General features: G+C 37.6%; 1 protein-coding gene across 3 annotated transcripts in view; it reads right to left on the bottom strand.

Moving 5' to 3' along the window:
• Positions 1 to 3,219: 3,219 nt before the first annotated feature.
• Positions 3,220 to 21,694, bottom strand: part of MEMO1 (mediator of cell motility 1) — a 29,191-nt gene continuing 10,716 nt past the window's right edge. For all 3 annotated transcript variants that reach the window (XM_075089334.1, XM_075089335.1, XM_075089336.1), the window contains 8 exons: positions 19,992 to 20,073; positions 17,710 to 17,778; positions 15,649 to 15,761; positions 14,170 to 14,281; positions 13,097 to 13,239; positions 11,860 to 11,936; positions 6,113 to 6,217; positions 3,220 to 4,788 (listed from right to left, as the gene is read on the bottom strand). In XM_075089334.1, the coding sequence (XP_074945435.1) occupies positions 4,657 to 4,788; positions 6,113 to 6,217; positions 11,860 to 11,936; positions 13,097 to 13,239; positions 14,170 to 14,281; positions 15,649 to 15,761; positions 17,710 to 17,778; positions 19,992 to 20,073 (833 nt within the window). In that variant the 3' untranslated portion in view covers positions 3,220 to 4,656. The remainder of the gene's footprint in view (positions 4,789 to 6,112; positions 6,218 to 11,859; positions 11,937 to 13,096; positions 13,240 to 14,169; positions 14,282 to 15,648; positions 15,762 to 17,709; positions 17,779 to 19,991; positions 20,074 to 21,694) is intronic.

Genomic DNA, 21,694 nt, shown 5'->3' with positions numbered 1-21,694 from the left:
AGGGCTGAGGTAATTATTTACTTTTAAATCCACCGAGAACCAAACACATCAATTCTGAAACCCGGGGGTGAGGGGGTCCATCTGTCACCTTTGCATAAAGGCCAAGACACCTTTACTTACCTGTAAACTTAGAGATATCAGCATAGGATTCTCACCCTTGAGCTTCAATAAGTTGAGCTAGATTTGACAAAATACCTCCAACATTTCTTCCCTTTGAAGCAGCAGGAACAGGCTGCCCCCCACTGCATCCAGCCCACAGCTGCACTGGGCAATATTTGGCACCATGCCAGCTCCCAAACAGGATAGCAGAACAGTTGCTGACATTAAATTGGAAAAGCAACCATTTTCTTCCCAGTCTATGCCCATTCTCTTTGCTCTGTCCCTTCCAGAAAGATCCAAGCCTCTATGAACCCCACCTCGCCCCCTCCCCAACCAACCAAAACAGAAAAAAACTCAAGCAAACGAGCAAACTGACAATCTCTTTCTTAATTTAGAGCTATCACTACCTTGGCATTTTCATTCCTGGGGTATAAGTAATGGGAGAGATGTCTCAGACCCTGGCCTTAGGGAATGCACATACTAAATCAGTACAGACAAGACAGGAAGAAGCCAATGCTGAGTTTTCAGCTAATACTGGAATACGATAGCCCCAAATGACACCAGGCATCTGGAAGTTGTCTGCAGTATGCATGGACAAATTGTTTTCAGAATTAGACAAAATCAAATAAGAAAAAAATTGAAATTAAAAAAACTCTACAGACAATTAGAATAGAGGCAATAGATTTTACTTTACTGAAAGAATAAAGTCAGTTCATCCCTACAGACCAATTCCAAATCATGTTTTGCAACCATCTATTGAAAAGGCCATCTGGCTGCACTGTGGGCCCTGAACCAAAACATCTCACATCTTTGGGGTGCACTAAGAGGGATCCTGAAATCAGTTTTTCTTCACACTGAAGATGTTTTCATGGCCTAGCTTGAAGGCTTAATTTCAGAAATCTGCTCATAGCAATAGGAAGGCAAAAGGTTACTTATACTTCAAACATTTCTCCATGAACATAATAGTCCGGGCAATTTTTGAAAGCGAATCAGATGCTAGTTAGCACTGAACTCAGCCTGAGGAAGTAACAACTGCAGATCATGGTGACTGATGTCATTTGAAAGCGAAGCTTCCTTTGATGCAGAGGAGAGCATTTTTCCTGAGGGAATAAGGGGAAAGGACAAGCGTGAAATGGAAAAAACCTACACCAACCACCAAAACAACATGCCAAAGTACCAGAAGACTCCATCTGCAGGTGTCAAATGAAAACCCCCTAATTCAGTGCTTGAGATATCAATTCCAAATTCCTGAGTAAAGCCTGCAGCAATATCCAGAACCCCCACGACACAGCAATGAGCCCAACTGCGAAACAGCAAGAGCTGGGTCTAAAAACGCCCAGGCAAACTCAGCATTTCCAAAGGCTCCAAGGAAGCACACCGCACTGGAGAAAGAGATCAGTTCAAATAATATCGTTGGATCAAAGCCACTCGAAGTCATGATTTTAAAAATAAATAAGGCCAAACAGAACTGACGAAGGCCGAGAGTTGAAGTAGCTACACCTAACGCGCACCACGCAGAGCACGCGGGTGCCGTGAGGGGCACCCGTTCTCAGACTCAAGTTAAAAGCGAGAGGTGGATCCCAACGCCCACAGAGGCACTCACTGCCCAGCAGCGGGATGCTGCTTATGCCTGCGCTTTCTCCTGCTTCTGTTGACTGAAACCCAAAGCAGGGGAAGACCTACTGCTCCATTTCAATGTCAAAACCATTAAGCTGAAGAATTAAGAATTCAGTAGACAGTACTTTAAAAGCACTTTTTTAAAAGAGTATTTAAAAAAATGAAATCCATAAAGCTCTTCTGTGAACAACATGAGAGCAGAAAAACAAAAGGAGTATTTTAACCAATGTTTTCACATATTGAAGATTTCTCTAAAATGCCAAAAATTTAAAAATGGGAAGCACGTCCCTGCCTGGATTTATTACACCAGAAGAGTGGTCAAAGCTCAGTCATCCTACACATAGAAGAAGCCTCCACAAAAGTGAGTAACTGAATATTCAATATTGTCTAAACCAGACCTTCTTTGTCCCAAAATGCTATATTCAAATGCGTATTTGAGTGAGAATAAGATGTGTGGTAAAGCTAAAATAATGAAACTGTAAGTCTTGTGTGAATGTCTTTTCAGGAGTTTGTTAATTCTCCTCATTTGCTTTTCCTTCTGACACACTTTAAACTGACTAACCAGGAAACCGAGCACTGAAGTCAACTCCCTCCAACCGCACCGAAAGTCAAGACCAAAAAAAATTTCAGTTCTTTGAAATCAGATATTTTCTGCTCTCAAACAAACAGGGTTTTTACAACAAATCCTTCTGAAGTTAGGCAGACTTCACAGATCTTTAGATTTCTGAGTGGGCTTCTGAACTGTCATTGCTGGTTATTATTAGTAGGCACAGAAATTCACATTTTAATTAGAAACTTTATTTTGAAATACATTACACAGTTTACATGTGAAGTGCTTTCACTGTAAGATATTTTATAACATTGTGCTGAGCAAAATGGCTGACCAATTTCCTTGAAGTTCTTCCAGTTATGCTCTGTTTTTACTAAAACTATCTTACAGAACTAAGATGCAACTTAGGCATTTGTATTCAGAAGCTAATTACTGTGTTTACCTTGGGGAAGAATTATATACTTAACTGTTCCAATTAACTATGCGTTTCAATAATGACGTTAAGCATTTGGCATAAGACTGAAAGAAACCTGAGTCCTAATTAAACTTGTATTCACCAAAGATTAAAAAACCCCACACCTTCAGGATCAAACTACTTTTTTAATAAGGCACAGTCAGACAAATATTTATAAAGACTGGCTACCTGTTCAGGTTTACCTGCACAGCCTTCCTGCTGGTCTGCCAAAAGTAATCTGAAAGCTGTTTTCCCTGTCTGCTGCTGAGACTTTTCATGAACAAGGCAGAGCAATAAGGCAACTAAAAGAACGGACATGCAAAGGAGTTTGGCATTTGGGATGGATTCTGAACATCTGCAAAGTAGTTCATTTTGTAAATGGAGCATTCACCTGTTATTAAAATGGTGGCCAACTGTGCTAAGGTGCAAGCCGTGCCTGTTTGCAAAAGGGTACTTCAATTAAAAAAAAATATCAAGATGTCTGGTATGCTTTCATGTAAAGACTTTGTATGCAGCAACTCCCACAACTTTCAAAGATAATCTAAATTGAATTCTGAAATTCCCCTCTGCCACGCAGAAAAGCTGAATGGACCAGGAGGTTGCTTGGCAGCAAGTGAAATATCAGGGAATGAAATCTCCATTTAGATAATGAGCCGGTACTGCCATCCTACTTTGCATTTCTTATTAGAACAAAAAGGAAGCCTTCAGGAATGATAAAAACTCAAATAATTACACCATTATTTTGACTGGAACAATGTTCAAGAACTCCTAAGATGTGATGATGTTTAAAGAACATGAAACAGTTCTGCCCACAATCAAATGATAAAGAATAAAGAATAAAAAAATAAAAATAAAGAGAAGCCTTACCTTCCCTTCCCAATTAAATCTTTGTGGAATAATTGCTTGAGCTTAGCACTGTATGGCTTCTGTGGCCTATGAATACTGGATAGATACTCTAAGAACTATCATTCAAGCTACTGTTTCTTTTCAATTTTATGTCATTTCAAATACAAATACTGCATCCATTTCACTTTAATAATCAAACTGAGCATAAAAATCATTAAAAGTGTACTTCTGATAGAAATTTGTATCAAATACTAAAGGATACTGTTTTATAGATAATTGTAGAACAAAAAGAGCTAGAATATACAAAAGGTTTTTAAAATTATTTTGCACAGCTGAACTCGTAGTGCAGGTTTAAGATTAAAAAATCTGTAAATGAAGTAGTCATTACAAATGTCAAATATAAAATACATTTTAAAGTATTTTACAGAATGGCTGAATTATCAAGCATAAGAACTGAGGATAAAGGATGTTAATGACAAGCAGCCACATACAGAACACAAAGCAATAAGTTTAAATCAGACTATTTTGGTTTGTGTAGCCCTTTATTAGCAACTAAAATAGAAGATATCTGTTGTACATCACGGGTAGTAACTGACTATACTGGAGTTTTATTATATTCTAATACAGGATCATTTATAAATGCGTTGTTTTCCTTTTTCCTTTTAATAAAAAGCTTCCACCCCTTTTTCCGTTTCCAACTTGCAAAACTATTCTGAAAGCTGAGTACATGTGCACAGGTCTGCAAAGAGTGCAAATTTAGGATATGGTAAATGCTTTACATGTTGTATTTGTAAGGACTGTCTGCCACCATGCCTTCACAGCCATTATCTTCCCCTCCCACCAAAAAAACCCCAAAACAACAAAAAAAATTCACAAAATGTTTCGATACCAGCCTTCCTTCCATTGTCCTAAACAAGAAAGCATTTTTAAATGAGTTGAAACTAAGGACTACACCTACTAGAAAAGAAGAGAGTTCTATTAGTTTGAGGTTTCAGTATATCCAAAGACCAGGGACTGTATCTTTGTAAGGGCTAGGCTAGGACCCCGTATACAGAGTGTGTGCAGGTGCCATCCCTGAGCATTCAGCGGTTTAGTGGACCATAAGTGCTCCAGCTGCATAACTCACTGAGCTGTCTTGCCAGTTTCGACACTGGCTTGACTGAGCATAATTCAAAAATGAAAAGCTCATATTCATTCCATTCTTCTGGAGCTCGTTGATAGCCTGAAGAGAGAAAAAAAGCTGTTTAAAAAAAGGTATCAGTGAAATTTTGACATTTTATAGATCTCAGTCCTTTCCCCTTGCCTGGGGGTCCTTGCACCATCTCTCATAACAGTATAAGCATCTCCAAGTAATTTGTGGACCTAACCCATTTCTGTGCCGTTCCATTCATTGACAACCCTCTCACCCCCCACGTACATCCACACAGTTCTATAAAGCAATTCTAAACAACCTTTTAAAAATAGACCCTTTAGAAATAATGCTTTCAGTCCCACAGGGAATTTATACAGAAACACAGAAAAAAAAGCCCAACACTATTAACAGTTTTTAGATTGTATTTCTTCCATTAAGGAAAAAGAATGTACCAAGATAATTTATTGAAGTGTGACAGCTGGCAAAAGTGAATGAACAGAACTTAGCTCAGATTCACTGCAAAATTAATCATTGTCTGAGATTAAGAGTTGGATATTTTTGCAGAATTGTCATAGTACTGACTTTTGCTACATGCGTCCCCAACATTGATATTACTCATACAAACTTTTATAGACTCCACTTTAAAAGGTTTCTCTATATATTCTCCATAGACACTATGTTTCTAAAGAATTAAATTCTCCCTTTTAAAAAGGCTAACATGCTTCCTGTTTCAGATTTCAATTACACTAAAAACACAGTGAGATTCACTCAAGCAATATGACAAGTCTCCAGCAGTGCTGTTAAGCAGCTGTGACCCAATTTAGACAACTAAGTTAAGCCAGGTTTGTGTCTGCACTGTATCACCAAAGCAGAATACAGTAACTAGAAAGTACCAGTTAATCTGAATTCTAATTGCCATTAATTTATGAATTAACAGTGCGCTGCACTAATACTTACAGAGACGATCTCTCGTCACATTTGGAAAACTCAAAAATGCTGCCAGGCATTACAAGGCACTCACAATAGCTAGCTAATAGCAATACAGAAAAATATATACATTTGCAAGCACTGATTCAAAAGAGTAACTGTGTGCTTCTTCAGGGAGATGGATTTATTTGTTCGCTTATTTAGTGCTAAGAAAAAGCAAACGATTGTATTTAACTGAAATTCAAAAGAAACATGGTACCTCATCTTCCTTACGGAACTGAAACCCTTCAGCCTTTGTAATGGGGCTATACATTTGTCTACATGCCAGACACGGGAACTAGAGACCAAGTTGACAACACTTGGAAAAATAAATTAGTTCAAGAGTTGCCATTTTAGAACTAAGGAATACTCCAGCAATATTGTATTGAAAACAAATGTATGCATTTTGCTAAAAGTTGCATTTTTCAACAAATCAAAAGTTACTTACATTTAATAATACGCCAATAGGATGTCTTCCACATATTGTATTATGGTATTTCTTCAAGTAATTGCTAAAAGATACAGGATCTAGCTGCTCTATAATGCTCATACCCTGAAAAATAATCAATAGCCATTATTACTTCACGCATTCATAAGCAGGTGTTTATACATCACCTATTTATGGCAACACAGAATACTTCAGGATGAAAAAACCTCTACTTTGAATCAAGGGAATCTCGGCATGCGAGCTCTAGCTTGTAGTCATCTTGTTGCCATCCCTTGCCAAACTAAAAGTGCAGGAGCTCTTTCAAAGCTGTCAATGATCCACAGATCTGTGAAGCTATCTTTGCAGATACTAGTGAAGCTCATGTTAAAAAAGCTCCTCCTGCAGACTAGCTGATCCCCGCCTCCAAGGGTGCCCTATTTGCATAGGATTTTGTACAGCAATAACCAGGCACATTTACTAAAAGGGCAAAGCAGGAAGAAGCTTTGCCTCCATCTCTTCTCCCTGGTAACAGAGCTCAGGGCTGAGCACTTGCCTGGGACTTCTGAATGTCCAAAAACCCTAGACAAATCATCACTATACACACACATACAATTCAAGCACATAGCAAGTGTAATGTATCCTAGACATCAGGCATGCAAGGAAGATGATCTGAGCACAGGCTGACCATCTGCTCAGAGCATAGAAAGCAGATCCAGAACATCTCTAAAGCACTAAGAAGTTGGTGCACGACAGAAACATAAGAGCCAGGAGCTGATGCTTCCACTTTACATGAGGCAGTCACATGTATACATCCTTTTCTCCGTACACAGTGAGACCCCTGATCCCATGGAGTCATGCTACAAAAACCAGAACATGTAAGGTAAACAAAACCTTCCACATATACAAACATTTGCATTCTTAAAAGCAAAAAGAATCCTACAACTCCAGATACAGCCTACTCTTACCCCATCCCACAAAGCAGATCAAATACAATGAAAGTAGTTTAAAGCAAGTCTAAATCAATTATCCTCTGGGTTTTATCATGGCTCTGCTATTTTGCCTGTGTTAGACTCCATCCTCTTGTGTTTTTCCTTCCTCTGAAAATGATTAATTCCCTTCACCAGGTAAATGGGCTCCAGACATTCACTAATTCAATAAGACACATAGCTGTGCTTCTTATATGTAGCTGATGAAACAGGAAAGTTTTCCCTAAAGACTGGAAAAAAACCAGACGCTTTGCATGGGAACAACAGGAGGTTGATATCAGAAAGGGAGAGAATTTCTCCTAAGGTTTCTGCAATTGTCCCAACCCCTTCTCCTGCTTTTGGTAAAGTGTGGGTGATAAAAGGGGAAATCACGATGCAGGAAGCAGTCAGTCTGCCTGAAGACTCCGCCTCAAGAGCAAAACCTTTTGAATATTCTGCAAGGGCATTGGCTGATCTGGCAGATACGCTAATTATTCAGACTGGACCACAGCTTAGAATGGAGGAGCTGGAGATTCCCAAGAGGGTCAGGGATGGTTAGAAAACAGCAACCGTAACCACCACCTTTGTGTACTTTTAATTAACAACATAAGATGAATTCATAAAGAGATAAATTTTATGGAAAAATAAAACCAAACTATGCTGACCAATTGCGGGCAAGAGCTCAGTTCTTCCAGGGTCATGGAGAGGGTGTTTGGACCCCCGGCCAGTAATTATTGCTGTACTCACTCCAGATCTATAGAACCTAAATGAGTGCCAAAAAAAAGAAAAGTAGCTATTCTCTAACTAGCAGTAATTACATATATATCATTGCATTTCAGAAGTTTAAGCAGCATGTCTTTGAACCATGCCTTTTACTCATAAATTGTACATGTCAATACACAGCTAAAGAAACCAGAACCAAACAACTGTATACTGAAGTGGAACTAGATATGCATAAGGCACTTATTCAGATACTGAACAGCTCATAAGAATGTGTTTTATCCATTTGTAAACCCTTTCATGAAGACGAAAATGGCTGCTCAGTTGAGAGACATTTCACAGCTGTAAGTCACTGGAAGATACTGGGCAAAGGCATTTGAGCATTTGTCTCAAATGAATGGACATGGATTTATCAGAATGCCTAGTAAGCTTATTTCAATGCACAGTTCGGCACTGCAAAACATTTAGAGCTATGCAGTTCATCCCAGCAAATGCTAACAAAGCTCCATACATCACAGATTGGAGAAAATCCACAGGAAACGCGTATTAACGCATATCCTATCAGCATTCAGCTACACCAAAACTTTTCAATCTTTTGGATTGTAAAAATTATTGTGGCAGAGAAGCAAAGACTACCAAACTTGTTTCTCAGTCTAAAATGGCATTGAGGAACAAAGGAAACATTTTTGTCAGGTTGTGTTTTACTTTTTTTTCTAAAAAGCAGAAGTATGAAGCTAATAATTTTCAATATTTAAACTAACTCAGCCAGGCATGGTTTAGAACAGGGTTAAAATACACAACAAAAGCCACATGGTAAAAATGCAAACCATCACACAGTTCTGCAATTTATCACATGGCTGTTACTGCACCACACAGAAATTGCCTATCTCTATTAACCAGATGTAAATGGCATCTACAATATCCCAGCACAGTGCACTTAATATGATTAAAAGTAATTAATATCATCCCCTATAGGGCCAGGTACCAACAAGCTTACCAAAAAAAAAATCCCAACCAACCAAAAAAAAAAAAACAAACCCCAAGCAAAAAAAAATCCCAACCAACCAAGTAAAAAACCACCCCACCACCAACAACCCCTAAAAAACCCAAAAAACCCCACACCACCCAAAACAAAACCCAAATCAACCAAAAACCAATCCACAGTCTTATTCGATACTATACTCCAATAATCCTTTGGTTGGTCAAGTTTGAGTTTGCAATCCATTATTTCAGCTGCTTCTTCACACTGGAAAAAATATAAACTAGTAGCACACTTATGGAAGCAGAAAAAAACCTTGGTCTTGACACTAGCCAGTCCAGCTATCTTTGCATGTGAGTCACCTAGCCTAGAAGATAAACAAGCAACATGAAAACTACTAGCTGGGCACAGCAGAGAGAGCACAGAACTGTGCACCCAGGCAGAGGGTCATGGTCTTGCATCACACCCAAGCTAAGAAGCCTCCCCAGGCTGGAGCACTATGGAAGGTGCTGGAACACCGTGGCAGAACTGCAGAAGCCACCAGAATTCAGCAGTTCATTAGAGCCACCTGAGAAGCCACCCATGCTGTGCATGGGTCCTGCGCAACAACTGCTGGCTGTTCCGGCACAGCTCTCCTCAGTGCCTGCATTATCCTCTCCTTTCAGCATTCAGGGTAACAGAATTTTCCCATTGACTCAAGTGAAGCACAAGGTTTCACAAATAGATATAAAATGAGCAAGCTGGCAGTGAAGACTAAAGCGAGTAGCCTGCATTTGCTGGCTAGCTGTAACCAAAAAACACTCTCCAACAACATCTTAGAGAATAACCCCCCACTTTTATTTAAAAAGGTGGTTATCAGGTTATGATATACAAATTATTGCACATGAACCGCTCAATTAAAACTCTTAATTGGAGGATTCTTTTCTAAGGTACCCCCTATTAACCACAGGGCTGTTTACTCCCTTCACCGTCACTTGTCGAGGTGCACTGCCTACCCCCAGGGTAACAGAACGGTCACATTAAGAGTTACCATGGAGAAACCAATGTCTGCCCAGCAGTATTTACTACTCTGTATTTTTTTATGCTGGAGTCTAAGGCCTCTAATTTAAAATAACAGCAAATGAAATTTCTCACAGTGGTTACCAGGTTAGTAAATCTTCAATGCCCAAAGTGTTTATTGTTGTTCGTGCACTAGCCAGGAAAATAATCATGCATCTGTACTTAATAAGAAAAAGACTGTTGCCCTCCCACAAGGGCATTTCTAAGGAAAAGTAATTTCATCTTAACCCAGAATATCTTCCTGCTTATAAAGCACTTAGCTGACTGCTTTGCTAGATAGGTCCAATAAAATTGTTGGGCCAGTAATAGCAGAAGTTAAAACCTCTGATGGTTTTAGTACAGTTTTGTCTCTATCTTAATGCTATTTTCTCTGTGGAGAGGCCTAGTGGTTAACACACTACAAACTTCTACAACAAAACAAATTTCTTTAGCATGCCAAATGACATTAAGAAATTCAATACTTAGATAAGGAAACAAGAAATAGCTGAGTGGGGCATATAAAATTGAATAAACTCCTTCCAAAAGCTGGAGAAACATGACAGGGAGATCTTTGTGGCATTGTGGATAGCATTCCAAGTATACCCACAATACTGCTAAAAAGAAATTTTTGAAATTCACCAAAAGCAAAACCTACTCTGTACAGAGTTTGAATACAGAGTCATGTGTTCACATATGGCATGATATAAACAGGCAAAAAATAACCACAGTATACTGCTATGCAGCATGTTTAGTTTCCCAGTTAAACTTAAGATTGAAACAGTATTTTCACAGTTATTAAACGGCTGACAATTTTCAAGGTCACTGAAAAACGTAATTTCCTTTTGGCTGAAGAACTACCAAAAGGAAGAGTTGGTGCAGCAATGTATTCACTGAAAGTAAGTAAACACCAAAGTCCAGTCTTTCCACAAGCTTTCACCACAGAAATTAACAAGGGGAAACTAATGTTTGCTAATGCACCTTAATCTGCTCTCCTGCAAAAACACTCAGAGCTGCAAATTCTGGGACTCTGTAGAAAAGCACTTGTCTTTATAGTGAAACCTCTCAACTGACAACAAAAATTATTAAAAATGGGATAAATAGAATGAAGGCAAATTATTTACTGTTTCCATTCCAGCGATGAATAGTGGAAAAACAAAGAGGTTAATATGGATACACAAAGCAAAAGACTCCAGAGATGTCGCCAGCAGATAGGATTTATTCCTTCGAGACAAGGGAAAAATTAACATGTCCGGAACAACAGCAGCTCTCTCTTCTAACAGATTTTACAGAAGTTACATAAATGATCCAAACAGTTTTAAAACAAATTTTAAGGTTACATATTTCCAGAAGAATTACTTCTATTCTGTGCCTCAAGTATAGTCTTGAATGTTAACACAATTTTGTTCATTTATAAAGAAATCCTTGGCTCCTGTGACTGCAAAGAAAATGCAACGTAATTGCAATCATGATCTTTATGTATTTAGCATTCCTTTCAGCCATTTGACAAACCCAGAATGAAGTATGGTCTACTGCTTTTCCCCACCATCTGCTACAGAGTAAGGGGTGGGGGAAAGACGACTCCCAAGGAAACAGTGACTTTGTTTTCCTGACCAGCACAATCCCTTACAGCCTTTCCTCCTCAAAATGGATGTTGCTGAAACCATTAGCATAATCACAATGCTGTTTCGATATGCAGGTATCATAGCTATCAAGCCTGACCCTCCACAATACTCAATTCATAATTCTTACTGCTTCTCAAAAATGTAAGACGGTATGTGGACAGGAATTACATTACACTAGGGCATTTTAGGTAGGCAAACATGCATTTATTCTCATAAATTATGCTTACTAGATTATACCCACAATATAATGTGCGCAGTCAGTAAAATGGAGGATACTAGCTAAAAACAACAGCTAAGTTCTTATTGTGGTAAAGAAAGGAAAAGTATACATTCAATAAAATAGCTAATCTATAATATTTTCTTAGAGAAATTTCTAAAGTGTTCAAAGAAATGTAATGTACAGGAGAAATTTGTTAGTTAGTTCCACCAAATCTGAAAACTTACCATTTTATCTAGGTGCTCAATGGATCTATAAATTTCTCCTTGGGACTCATCATAGTAACTGTAACGGAACCTCTGACCTTGAAACAAAAATCATGTATAAAATAAAAAAGGGAAAAATCGTAGCTAAAACACTCCCTAGTACTTACTAAATAATTGAAATTATAAATATTTGTAAAATAGTAATCTTCATTTTATACTTTTTAGTTCCACTGAGGAAATTTCTAGGGCAATCATCAAAATAGCAGCCCAGAAGCAAAGTAAAAAGTACATGATGGGCAGCTATAATCCTAAAGAAAAACCTACTACGTAGAACTGACACTGCAGTGTCACTTATTAACTGCCTGTTACTGCCTTGGAATCCAATTCTATAAATTAAAGTAAAGCAACATTTCATTTTGCTATCCCTCTTGACAAAGTCAACCCTGGAGTCAGGCTACTTCTGCTTGCACAACAATACCCACAGTAAATGAAGGTTAAAGAAAAAGTTCATGATAAATCAATGAACAGTTCTAGATGGTTCATTAACCACAACAGAACCCAGGTTATTCTAATATACCTCCACCTATTCCACAATTCAAAGACGAGTAAAATATGAACTTAATTACGTAAGTTGAACAAAGATGACAATGAAAAAAAGGGAAGAAGGTCTGTTGTGTAACATAAAACATATATTTCTGAAGCAGTCCCTTTTCCAGCTATTATCACACTTAAAAGAAAAATGAAGTGTTAAAGCAGGACAGAAGTCAAGGCTTCTGGAGTCTTTATAGCTCTGCCACCAAGATGAACTGGGATAGCCCCGGTGAATTGCCATAAATACTCCATATGCTATCTTACCCAGCAGTAAAATGTACAAAACTTATTTCTGTCAGAGGGACGTTGCCATGTCCAGTGCAATTTTAGCTAATTAGTTTTGCAACTTGCTTTGAGGTGCTTAAAAGAAGAGTAAAAGGAGCAAGAAACTTCAGACACTTATTTCATTGCAACAGTAGAGAGGCATATAAACCCATACACCTTCACCATTTACTTCCTCCACTAACTGAAAACACATTACCACATTAATATTTTTAATCTACTCTTCCAGATTTAAAAAAGAAAAATCCTTTTTTAGCTTTACAAAGGCATTTAAGTTTCAAAGATACATTTACCAGAAGTTAAAATGTTCATTGTTCAATACATTATTTGAAAATCACTGCAAAATATTAATCATACTGTTATTATGAAGAGACATGAAACTTACCCCAATGGCAAAAGTCAGAAGAAACCACAAAGAGGTTACTAGGATCAGCTAGGTATTTACTGAAGAGTTTTCCAAATTCCTGCTCTTTTGACTCACTCAGTGCTCCGACCAACACAGGAATAATAGTAAACTCATCCTTATGGCTTATAAGCAAAAGAAAAGAGGTTGTAATTCAAGTAACATCTGACATTTTTTCAGGGCTTGCTAACTGAAATTGCAGAAAAGGGCACTATTGGGTTGAAGATACAGTTAATTTGGTAAAGTCATACTAGGAAGTTGTTTTTGAACCTGAAACTATTTCAACTTCAGAAAACAAATCCCCCCTCCCAAAAAGTATCTATCTTTGCTGCAAAGTGAAAACACCAGGAAAAAAAAAGAAAGAGACACAATGAAACAAGCAATAAAGAAAGAATGAAATTTTCCCTGTATAAATGCTGCACAAGCGTTTGGTAATTTTCCAATGTATATGAAAACGCTCAGGACAGCACCCAGATGTATGCCGATACTCCAGGGAAAATTACAAATACTACGGAAGAAAAGTTACAAAAATGGGGGGGGGGGGGGGGGGGGGGGGGCGGGACCCACCACAAATTGACAAAAATTATCACCTTTAAAGAAAAATTATTCAAAGTACCCATCTGAAATAGCAGGTGTCAACAGAACCCTGATTTCAAAATTAGTATTGAGGCTCCAAACAAAACCTCACAGAAAACACCTATTAGTATTTTAAATTTTTTCAGAGATGCCTTGCAAAAATGAGAAAAAGAAATCAGCTATTGAGAATGAAAACATATCTAATATTAACTCTCTTAAGTCAATACAAACATATAAACTTGTTTATAAGGGGTGTTCCAATTTCATCATTCAGGTATTTGCTCTGCTCACAGTTTCTAGTACAGCAACTAATCCTAGTCTCTGAGTGTCTCCTCAAAATTTTTGTTGGAGGTGGGGCTGTGTGGGTATTAGACACCACAAAGGATATTATAAGTTCCTACTGCACTTCCCATGTAGTTCAAACATTAAATGCACATAATGCTCATCCTTGTAGAAGTAGTAGTAATTAGCCCTAGTACCTTTCCATGGCTTTAGCAGTATAAGGCAAATGCATTTCAATACTATGTTCATCTTCATCTGTCTGTAGGGACATACGCTCGAACATTCCAGTCTTCCACAATTCTCCATAAACTGAAATGAATTCAAGATTTATTCTTACTACTTTTTATTTTTTAAACACAGTAAAGCAAGCTACAGTGCATCTTTATCAGAAAGAGCCCACTATAACAAATTACTTGCCTCCAAGGGCTGTCATCATAAACCACTTGTTTTTTAAATAAATTCAGGATTAAAGTTATGTTCAAGTCATTAAGATACAAACATAATTGATTCAGTTTACAAAATAAATGTGTTAAATTAGTGACCTTGTTAGAATATTGAGAAAGATTCAGTTGCGACACAAAATCTAAGTAACACAAATAAAACACGCATGCATATTTTCAAATATTTGCCCAGCCAGTGAATTCTTATTTTCACAAATTACACCATCATACATTTAAAAAAATTTAAAATTGCTGATCAACTGAGCCATTGCTGGATGTGCTATTATGTAATACAATTTATTATTGACTGAATCATGAAATCTAGAGACAGTGAAAACTGATTAATCCACATTTGTAAGTTATCTTTTCTACTCTCAAGTGCACTTGGTGGTATGCAGAGTCATCTGTACATTTCAAAAACTCTCCACTGGATGAAGAATTTGAATTAGGGCTGTGCCTCCTTCTCTACTCCATAAAGAATCTCTACAGAAACAAAAACATTTGTTACCTAAGGAACTTTCTGCAGGCGCTTTGTAGAAAGCCTGAACTAGTTTACTTAATCACAGTCATGATGAAACAGAAATACATCTGCATTAATTAGCCCTTCTGAAAAAGGTATTGTATTTTTAGGTATACCTCAAAACACATGTAAGTCAAAATATCAAATTTGTCTTCATCACACCTTTAAGCTTAGTCTGAAAGACTGGTATTTCATGGACTAACAGTTTTAAGTTCTGTAGGTACTCTGCCCGTTAAAAAAATAAAAAAGGCGCATGCAATGATGCATCCAAATAAAGGCAGCTTTTTGTTCCTCTGCTAATCCTCTGTTAAAAATAAACTCAAACCAACTAAAGCACTATCTTTTTTTCAGACAGAATACTTCACAGAACACTGGAGCAAGCATGTAGTGGACTATTATTCAAATGTAATACTTTTTAATTTTGAGATCCCTTTTAAAGATAACTTGTCAAGAGGCACACACTCATAATGGGAAAGATAAGCAAAGATTGAGAATTCTTTACTTGCAGGAGCAAGAGAGATGAGACATGACATCAAGGTTATAACACAGCAATGCCTGCAACCACCAGGATCTTTCAGAAGTTAGCTTTCATTGCAGTAAAACCAGATACTTAAAAGCAATGAAGTGCCTAACAAGACAGTCCTCAGCACTGCAGTACCACAGTTAATACTCAAGCCTCAGCAATCTTTGAGATGTAAGCTTTATCATGCACTTACTCTTTTGGTCAATTCGAAGATCATACAGAGGTGTTCTGTAAATGTCCACACTGGAAAGTGCACATCGGGAAAGGGGCACGTGATGGGAAGGCCCAAGAATGAAAATTTTTCGGCTACAAAAATTAACAGAAAAGCCCACAATTTAGACAACTGCAATTTTACAGCGACTTGGTTTATGGTAACGAGTTTAATAAAAACATACAAAGTGATACTTTCTGGTGGTTACCAAGAGAGTTTTACTCTGCTGTGTGTATGTGAGACCACAGATCAAATCCATGGCCTAGCCTTGCTCGGTATCTAGAAACAATCATGAGATCAGTTCAATAATGCTTCCCCTAGCCTTAAACCTCTTAAGCAGGTTATATATCAGATGGCACTCATCAGCAAGAAATCTGTCTGACTGGACTCACTTGGAGGCTGAATGGTGTGGTATAGCCCCTTAGAACAGATTTTTGGATTCCCTCCTTGGACCTCCAGTTACGCACCACCTCCAACAGCTACCAGTATGGCGCCCTCAAATAAGGATTGATTAATCATCTATTCAGAGCTTTTCACTTATTTACACGATGAGCCTTACTTCAGATTTCACCAAATTCAAATTTAAGTCATTCTCAGATGTTGTTTTTATCTAGCTGTTGCATCAGCAACAGGGACTTGGACCTGCACATTCCTAGCTTTAGCCGATACTGCAAGCTTTCACATCATGAAGTTATTTCATCAAGTTCTCAATATCTAATCAAGAGCCAGGAACTAAGGGTCTCCTGCCACAGGACTTAAAGAAGAAAAAAAAAAACCAAACACACACAAACTTAAAGGAAATTCAGCTTTTCAGATTCAGGATCATATCATCTTGCTTCTGGCACTGAAGTAAAGGAGTGGGACACATATAAAGACCGTTTCTTTTCCCCCCCTTACATGTGGAGAGCTATAGCAAGCTATTCTAGAATACTAAAACTTTTTTCAGAACTCATAAAAACAAAATATCCAAACATGCAATACTTCAGCTGAAAGATGAATGACTGGCCAATTCTAAACATCCCATGTGGTATAACATCAAATGATCCAGAAAGTTCAATCAACTCCATGTCACTGAAGCTGGGAAATGCAACTTGTTCTAGAAATTTTAGAAAAACTAGTTATCTTCACTTTGCTTACAATATTTTAGAAAGAATCAAAACCATTGCCTTTGGAGAGCATTAGAGCACATTATCTCAATGCAACTGACAGACATAACCAGGTTTTATATTAACATTGCAAAATACATACTTTGAGCAAAGGAGATGTTTTAAATTTTTGTCATTTAAAAAAAGTTGTAGCAGCAGAACACATAAGAACTATACTACTTTAACCTAGAATAACTGGATTCATAGTTTCAGAGGCAGGCACAGACTACAGTAGCATGTTGGGGGGGGTTAAATTTTTTTTTCAACTGTTGTGCTGTCAGAAACTCAAGTCCATTTATAATTATTACAGCAAGTAACTTTCACTGACTTCAAATATTATATATACACACTGGTCACTTTCTCCACATCAGAAGAGAATCCTGGTAGCATTCAGCCCATAATCCTGCACTGAAAAACCAATGCAGAATCACGATCAAATATTTTAACATACTTAAACCAAAAAAACCCTCCCAACAAACCCAAAACAAATAAAGAAACAAAGACACCCTACGACCAGCAAAAAAACCCCACGGCTTCAGCTTTTTTAAAAGCAATGGAACATCAAGGAATAAAGTAAATTAAGTGTTATTACCTGGAAAAATAAAACCTTTTACCCCTCCCTTCTAAAGAAGTTAGTTACCAGTAATTCCTAATTTTTGAAAATACTGCTTCACATTTTCATTTTTAACAATACTACGTTAATTTTTTTCTCTTGTAACATCCAAATAATTTGAACACTTATGATGTTAAAGCAGAAGGGATGCATAAAAGACTAAAAAGAGTACAAAATTAAAATTTGAGTAGTTTGAGGTGTAAGAATGTAAAAAGAACATTGAACTTCTCAGAAAATTGCAATGGCATTGTCTTATACTTCATAAAGAAAAACTTTTATGCTTACGTAATATTAGGATCCACTTGTTTGTAAGCATGGGCTGCACAAGATCCACAATAGGTATATCCTGCATGGCTGCAAATCAAGGTGTACAAAATGTTAACACGTTAAATATTGTTTAACATCTTAAATATGTTGATATTGCTATTAAGTGTTAATGTCTTAAATATTGCCTGTCCCTATTGAGCTAGAAGTAGTAAGTGTGATCAAAAAATCAACTCCTGAAACAGCTGGAGAGCACTGTTCCAGTACTGAAATGTATGAGGGACACCTTTGTTAAAGAACTACCAGTGACCATTTACTTGAAAGTTAGTAAGTAAACCTCCAGTTCAAAGCACTTGTAAAAGATACCACTAGACAGACTACACAACTGCGTATTATCAGAAGCTCTTGATAATGCTAAGGGTGCAGCCAAGGGACAAGGGAATACGAAGGTGCTGGAGAAAGCTCTTCTAAGCACACTCCAGAAACCAAATATGACAGTAGAGGGGTCTGGCAGAGAGACTACATGTTACAGCAGATAAACAGAGAATAAAAATGCTCTGCCACTGAAGAATACCTCAGCAACAGAATGAGTAGGCACAAGGAAAGGAGTGGAATGCAGCACAGTAGCTTTTACTGCAGAGAACATGACGTATGCTTTATCATTTCCTGTCACTCTGGCCTGGAGCCTTTCTTGACCCATGTTCCTGTGTGTGCTCCAAAAACATCCATAATTATTCTGACTACTTGTTTCAAATCTTAAAACCCATTATGTTCAAGACTGTTAAAAACAGGAGAAGATTCAGGTTACAGTGCTAAAAGCATTAATTCCCGAGAACATTCATTCCCACAGGTCCCAGGCCAAGTGGTGGAGAATAACTCACAGTCACTCAACAGCACGCCCACATTGCACAGTGCTTGGGCCACATTGCCTCCGGAGCGCCTGTGACCCTAGGTCAATAGTTATTGTTTATTTTGAGTCAAATATGTGCAACAACACAACTACAGCTTTTCAGATGGTCTTTTTATACAATGACACTGAGAATGATATGTGCTCCAAGTCCTGGGACATACAGGATATTTGAAGATACAAGCTCCCCATTGACAGTACTGGAAGATTTTACATTTATTTATATGTACGTATGCATACAAGCATGTATGCACATCCACAGAATGACACCTGGAACAAGTTATCCTGAAAATTACCCTAGGGTTCTACTTTAACATCACTTACCTCACGTATGCGGAAGAGATCAGAAAGGTATTAACATACATGGTAAGGGGATGAACAGGAGACTTAGACTTAGTGAACCAGCAAGGTATGTTACAAGACAATGTCAACCGAGCCTTCTGAAATGTTCCCTCTGCTACAGGCTTCTTCAGTCTTTCACAAAAATATTATTAGCCATATCCCACTCTACAGGTGGGAAATCAATGGCACGGTTAATGAAAAAATTTGGTGAGACCATGGGAAGACCTCCAGGGTTTCTGGAAAAAGAATCCAGGCTGCCTAATCCACAGATGAAGGGCCTCTTTCCAGACATTCCTGCGAGAAACACTAAGGTAGATTTGGGACAACTTCTTCTGCACATTCAATACTATTATGGAATACTTCAAACATGATGGCAGTGCTATTTCTACACAGGAAAAACATAATTTTTAAGATGGTTTTTCTAGTGCTTCCTTCCAACTCACAATAAATTGGAATAACCAACATACTTTTCTTATTATATGTTTCAACCACCTTCAGTAAATTGAATTCTACCTAAATAGTTTAGATGATCCCTATTTCTCCTGTGGACAAAAAAAACCAAACAGAAGCAAACTAAAATAACAAAAGTAAACCATTTTGAATAGTTGAATAGCATTTCATTACTTTTGTTTCAAGCTGTGCTAAGTTTTGATTTGTAGGTGAAGTTGGTGGTTTGTTTATTTCTTTTGTGGGGATTTTGTGGGGTTTGTGGTTTGTTTTTTTTTTTTTAAATAAGTGTAGCTGTTCTATACTAGAATTGCACTAAAAGAGCTGTCATCTTTAGGCTACCACTCCACTAATACAACTCTTATCTGTCTTACTGGATCACAAGTGAGTGTCATGTCTTCAGTTGATCAGCAAAAGGAAACTATCATATACCAAAATGTGCTCAGATTTGTTCCTTTCCATGCCCTATCCAAAATACTTCTTCAGAAAACACACGACATTCCTTTCAGCTAAAAATTAGCTTCCACCAGTTTTCAAAATCACGCAAAATAGAGAGGCATTTAACTAATCAAGTGTCATATACACTAAAAACAGATTTCAAACTTACGGTGCAATAATGGCTCTAGCAGGTCTCTTTGTGGACTGTACTTGAGAAAGCCAACCTTCTAGTTGTGCATTCAGCTGGGGTCCTGTGAAGAGACAAGGAAATACTGAAGCCATAAAATAATCTAGAATACCTCAGGAATTAACAAATAAATTCCAAAAGTCCAACAGATTTTAAGTAATCTTAAACATCAAGGCCTGTGTTTAAATCTCAAAAAAAGGTAAACACAACATGCCTGTAATGTTGAAGGTTACAGTAGGAAAGTTTCAACCTCCTGGTCCAGGAAGTTCATTTGTTGCACATCCAAACCCATGCTTATTGTTTCTTGCTCTGTGTACTGATGCACATACTATTTCATCATTAAAAAGGATGGCTGCTGATCTCAAAAGAGAGGGTAACAGATGATTGATTCCTCTGGTAACCATATGGGCAGAATTCAGAAGTAAAAAAGAAAAGCCCGATATGGGAACATGATATGATATGAAGACCTTACATACTGGCATGATAGCCAAAGGCTATGGTATTTAGTCCTTTATTATTATCAAGCAAGCACAACAGCAGAACACAAAGCACACTGTAACCTGGAAAGATGGTAAATACCCAGGAAAAATCTAAAAGTGAGAAGACACCACGGTTATGCTCATGCTGTAACAACTTCTGATCAACCAACATATTATAAGCCCATAAACTTCTTGACAACATGAACTTTGATAATTAGTCAACTCAATATTTAACTTTCTTTTAACTAAATCCTGTATCTCAACAAGTGGCAAATATTCTCAATTCAATTAGCTGACATGTGATAAAGGTGCCTTCTAGAAATACAACATTAAAAAAAATACATTTTGGTTATTTCCAGTCATACAGAAAACTTTCTGATATAAAGCTATTCCTGAAGAAGCAAGTCTGGCAAACACAGTGCAACACCTTCTATATTAAAGAAGACAAAACAAACTTTAAAGTAAAACTTATTCAGCTGCTATTGTTACAAGTAACACATCATTAACAAATAGAAAAACAGATGCACTTCTTTCAGCTGACACTATGCTTTTGACAGAGCTGTATGTCAGCAGAGTTTATCTGTAAATTATGGTGCAGTAAGCTGCTTGTTTCTACCACGCACGTTGTAGATTTTTGTAGCTTCCCCATGCAGGTGTAAAACCACCAACTGCCAGGAAAAGTCAAAACCAAATTAAATACCTGAAACTATTTCACAGCTATGTTCCAAACAGCCCAGATCTCAAGCTGACAGCTCTCGAAGGAGCTGACAAGGACTACAGAGAACTGGAGCAAAGATGTCAACTTTTGCAGAATCCAATCAGTCACTCACCAAAAAGCTTTCTCTTTAAAACTGAGGGGGGTGTCAAAGCTGCCATTTTTTATATAAAACTGAAATTCATGTGTTTCATGAAAAAAAAAGGATGACTTTTGTGGTTTTAAAAAACCTACCTTCTTATGTGAAGAAGGTGAACTAGTGCAATGCCGTCTCCCTAGCCTACAATCACCTTGAATGCCTTAGTTGCTGTCTACAGAACTGCTGTAATCCAGTGACTTTGTGAAATTACGTTATCAAAAAAACAAACCACCAAATCCAAAAAACCCCCACACACCAATTTTGTTCTGCTGATTCTGTTGCTTGGGGAAATTACAAGCAGCAGAGACATGCAACAGAGATAAGGATGATTACATCTTAGCTTCCCCAACAG

This window comes from Phalacrocorax aristotelis, chromosome 3, assembly GCF_949628215.1.
Source record: "Phalacrocorax aristotelis chromosome 3, bGulAri2.1, whole genome shotgun sequence".
Classification (NCBI taxonomy): Eukaryota; Metazoa; Chordata; class Aves; order Suliformes; family Phalacrocoracidae; genus Phalacrocorax; species Phalacrocorax aristotelis.
Note: the sequence above shows the minus strand (reverse complement) of the source record. Positions and strands in the feature narration are given on the sequence as shown.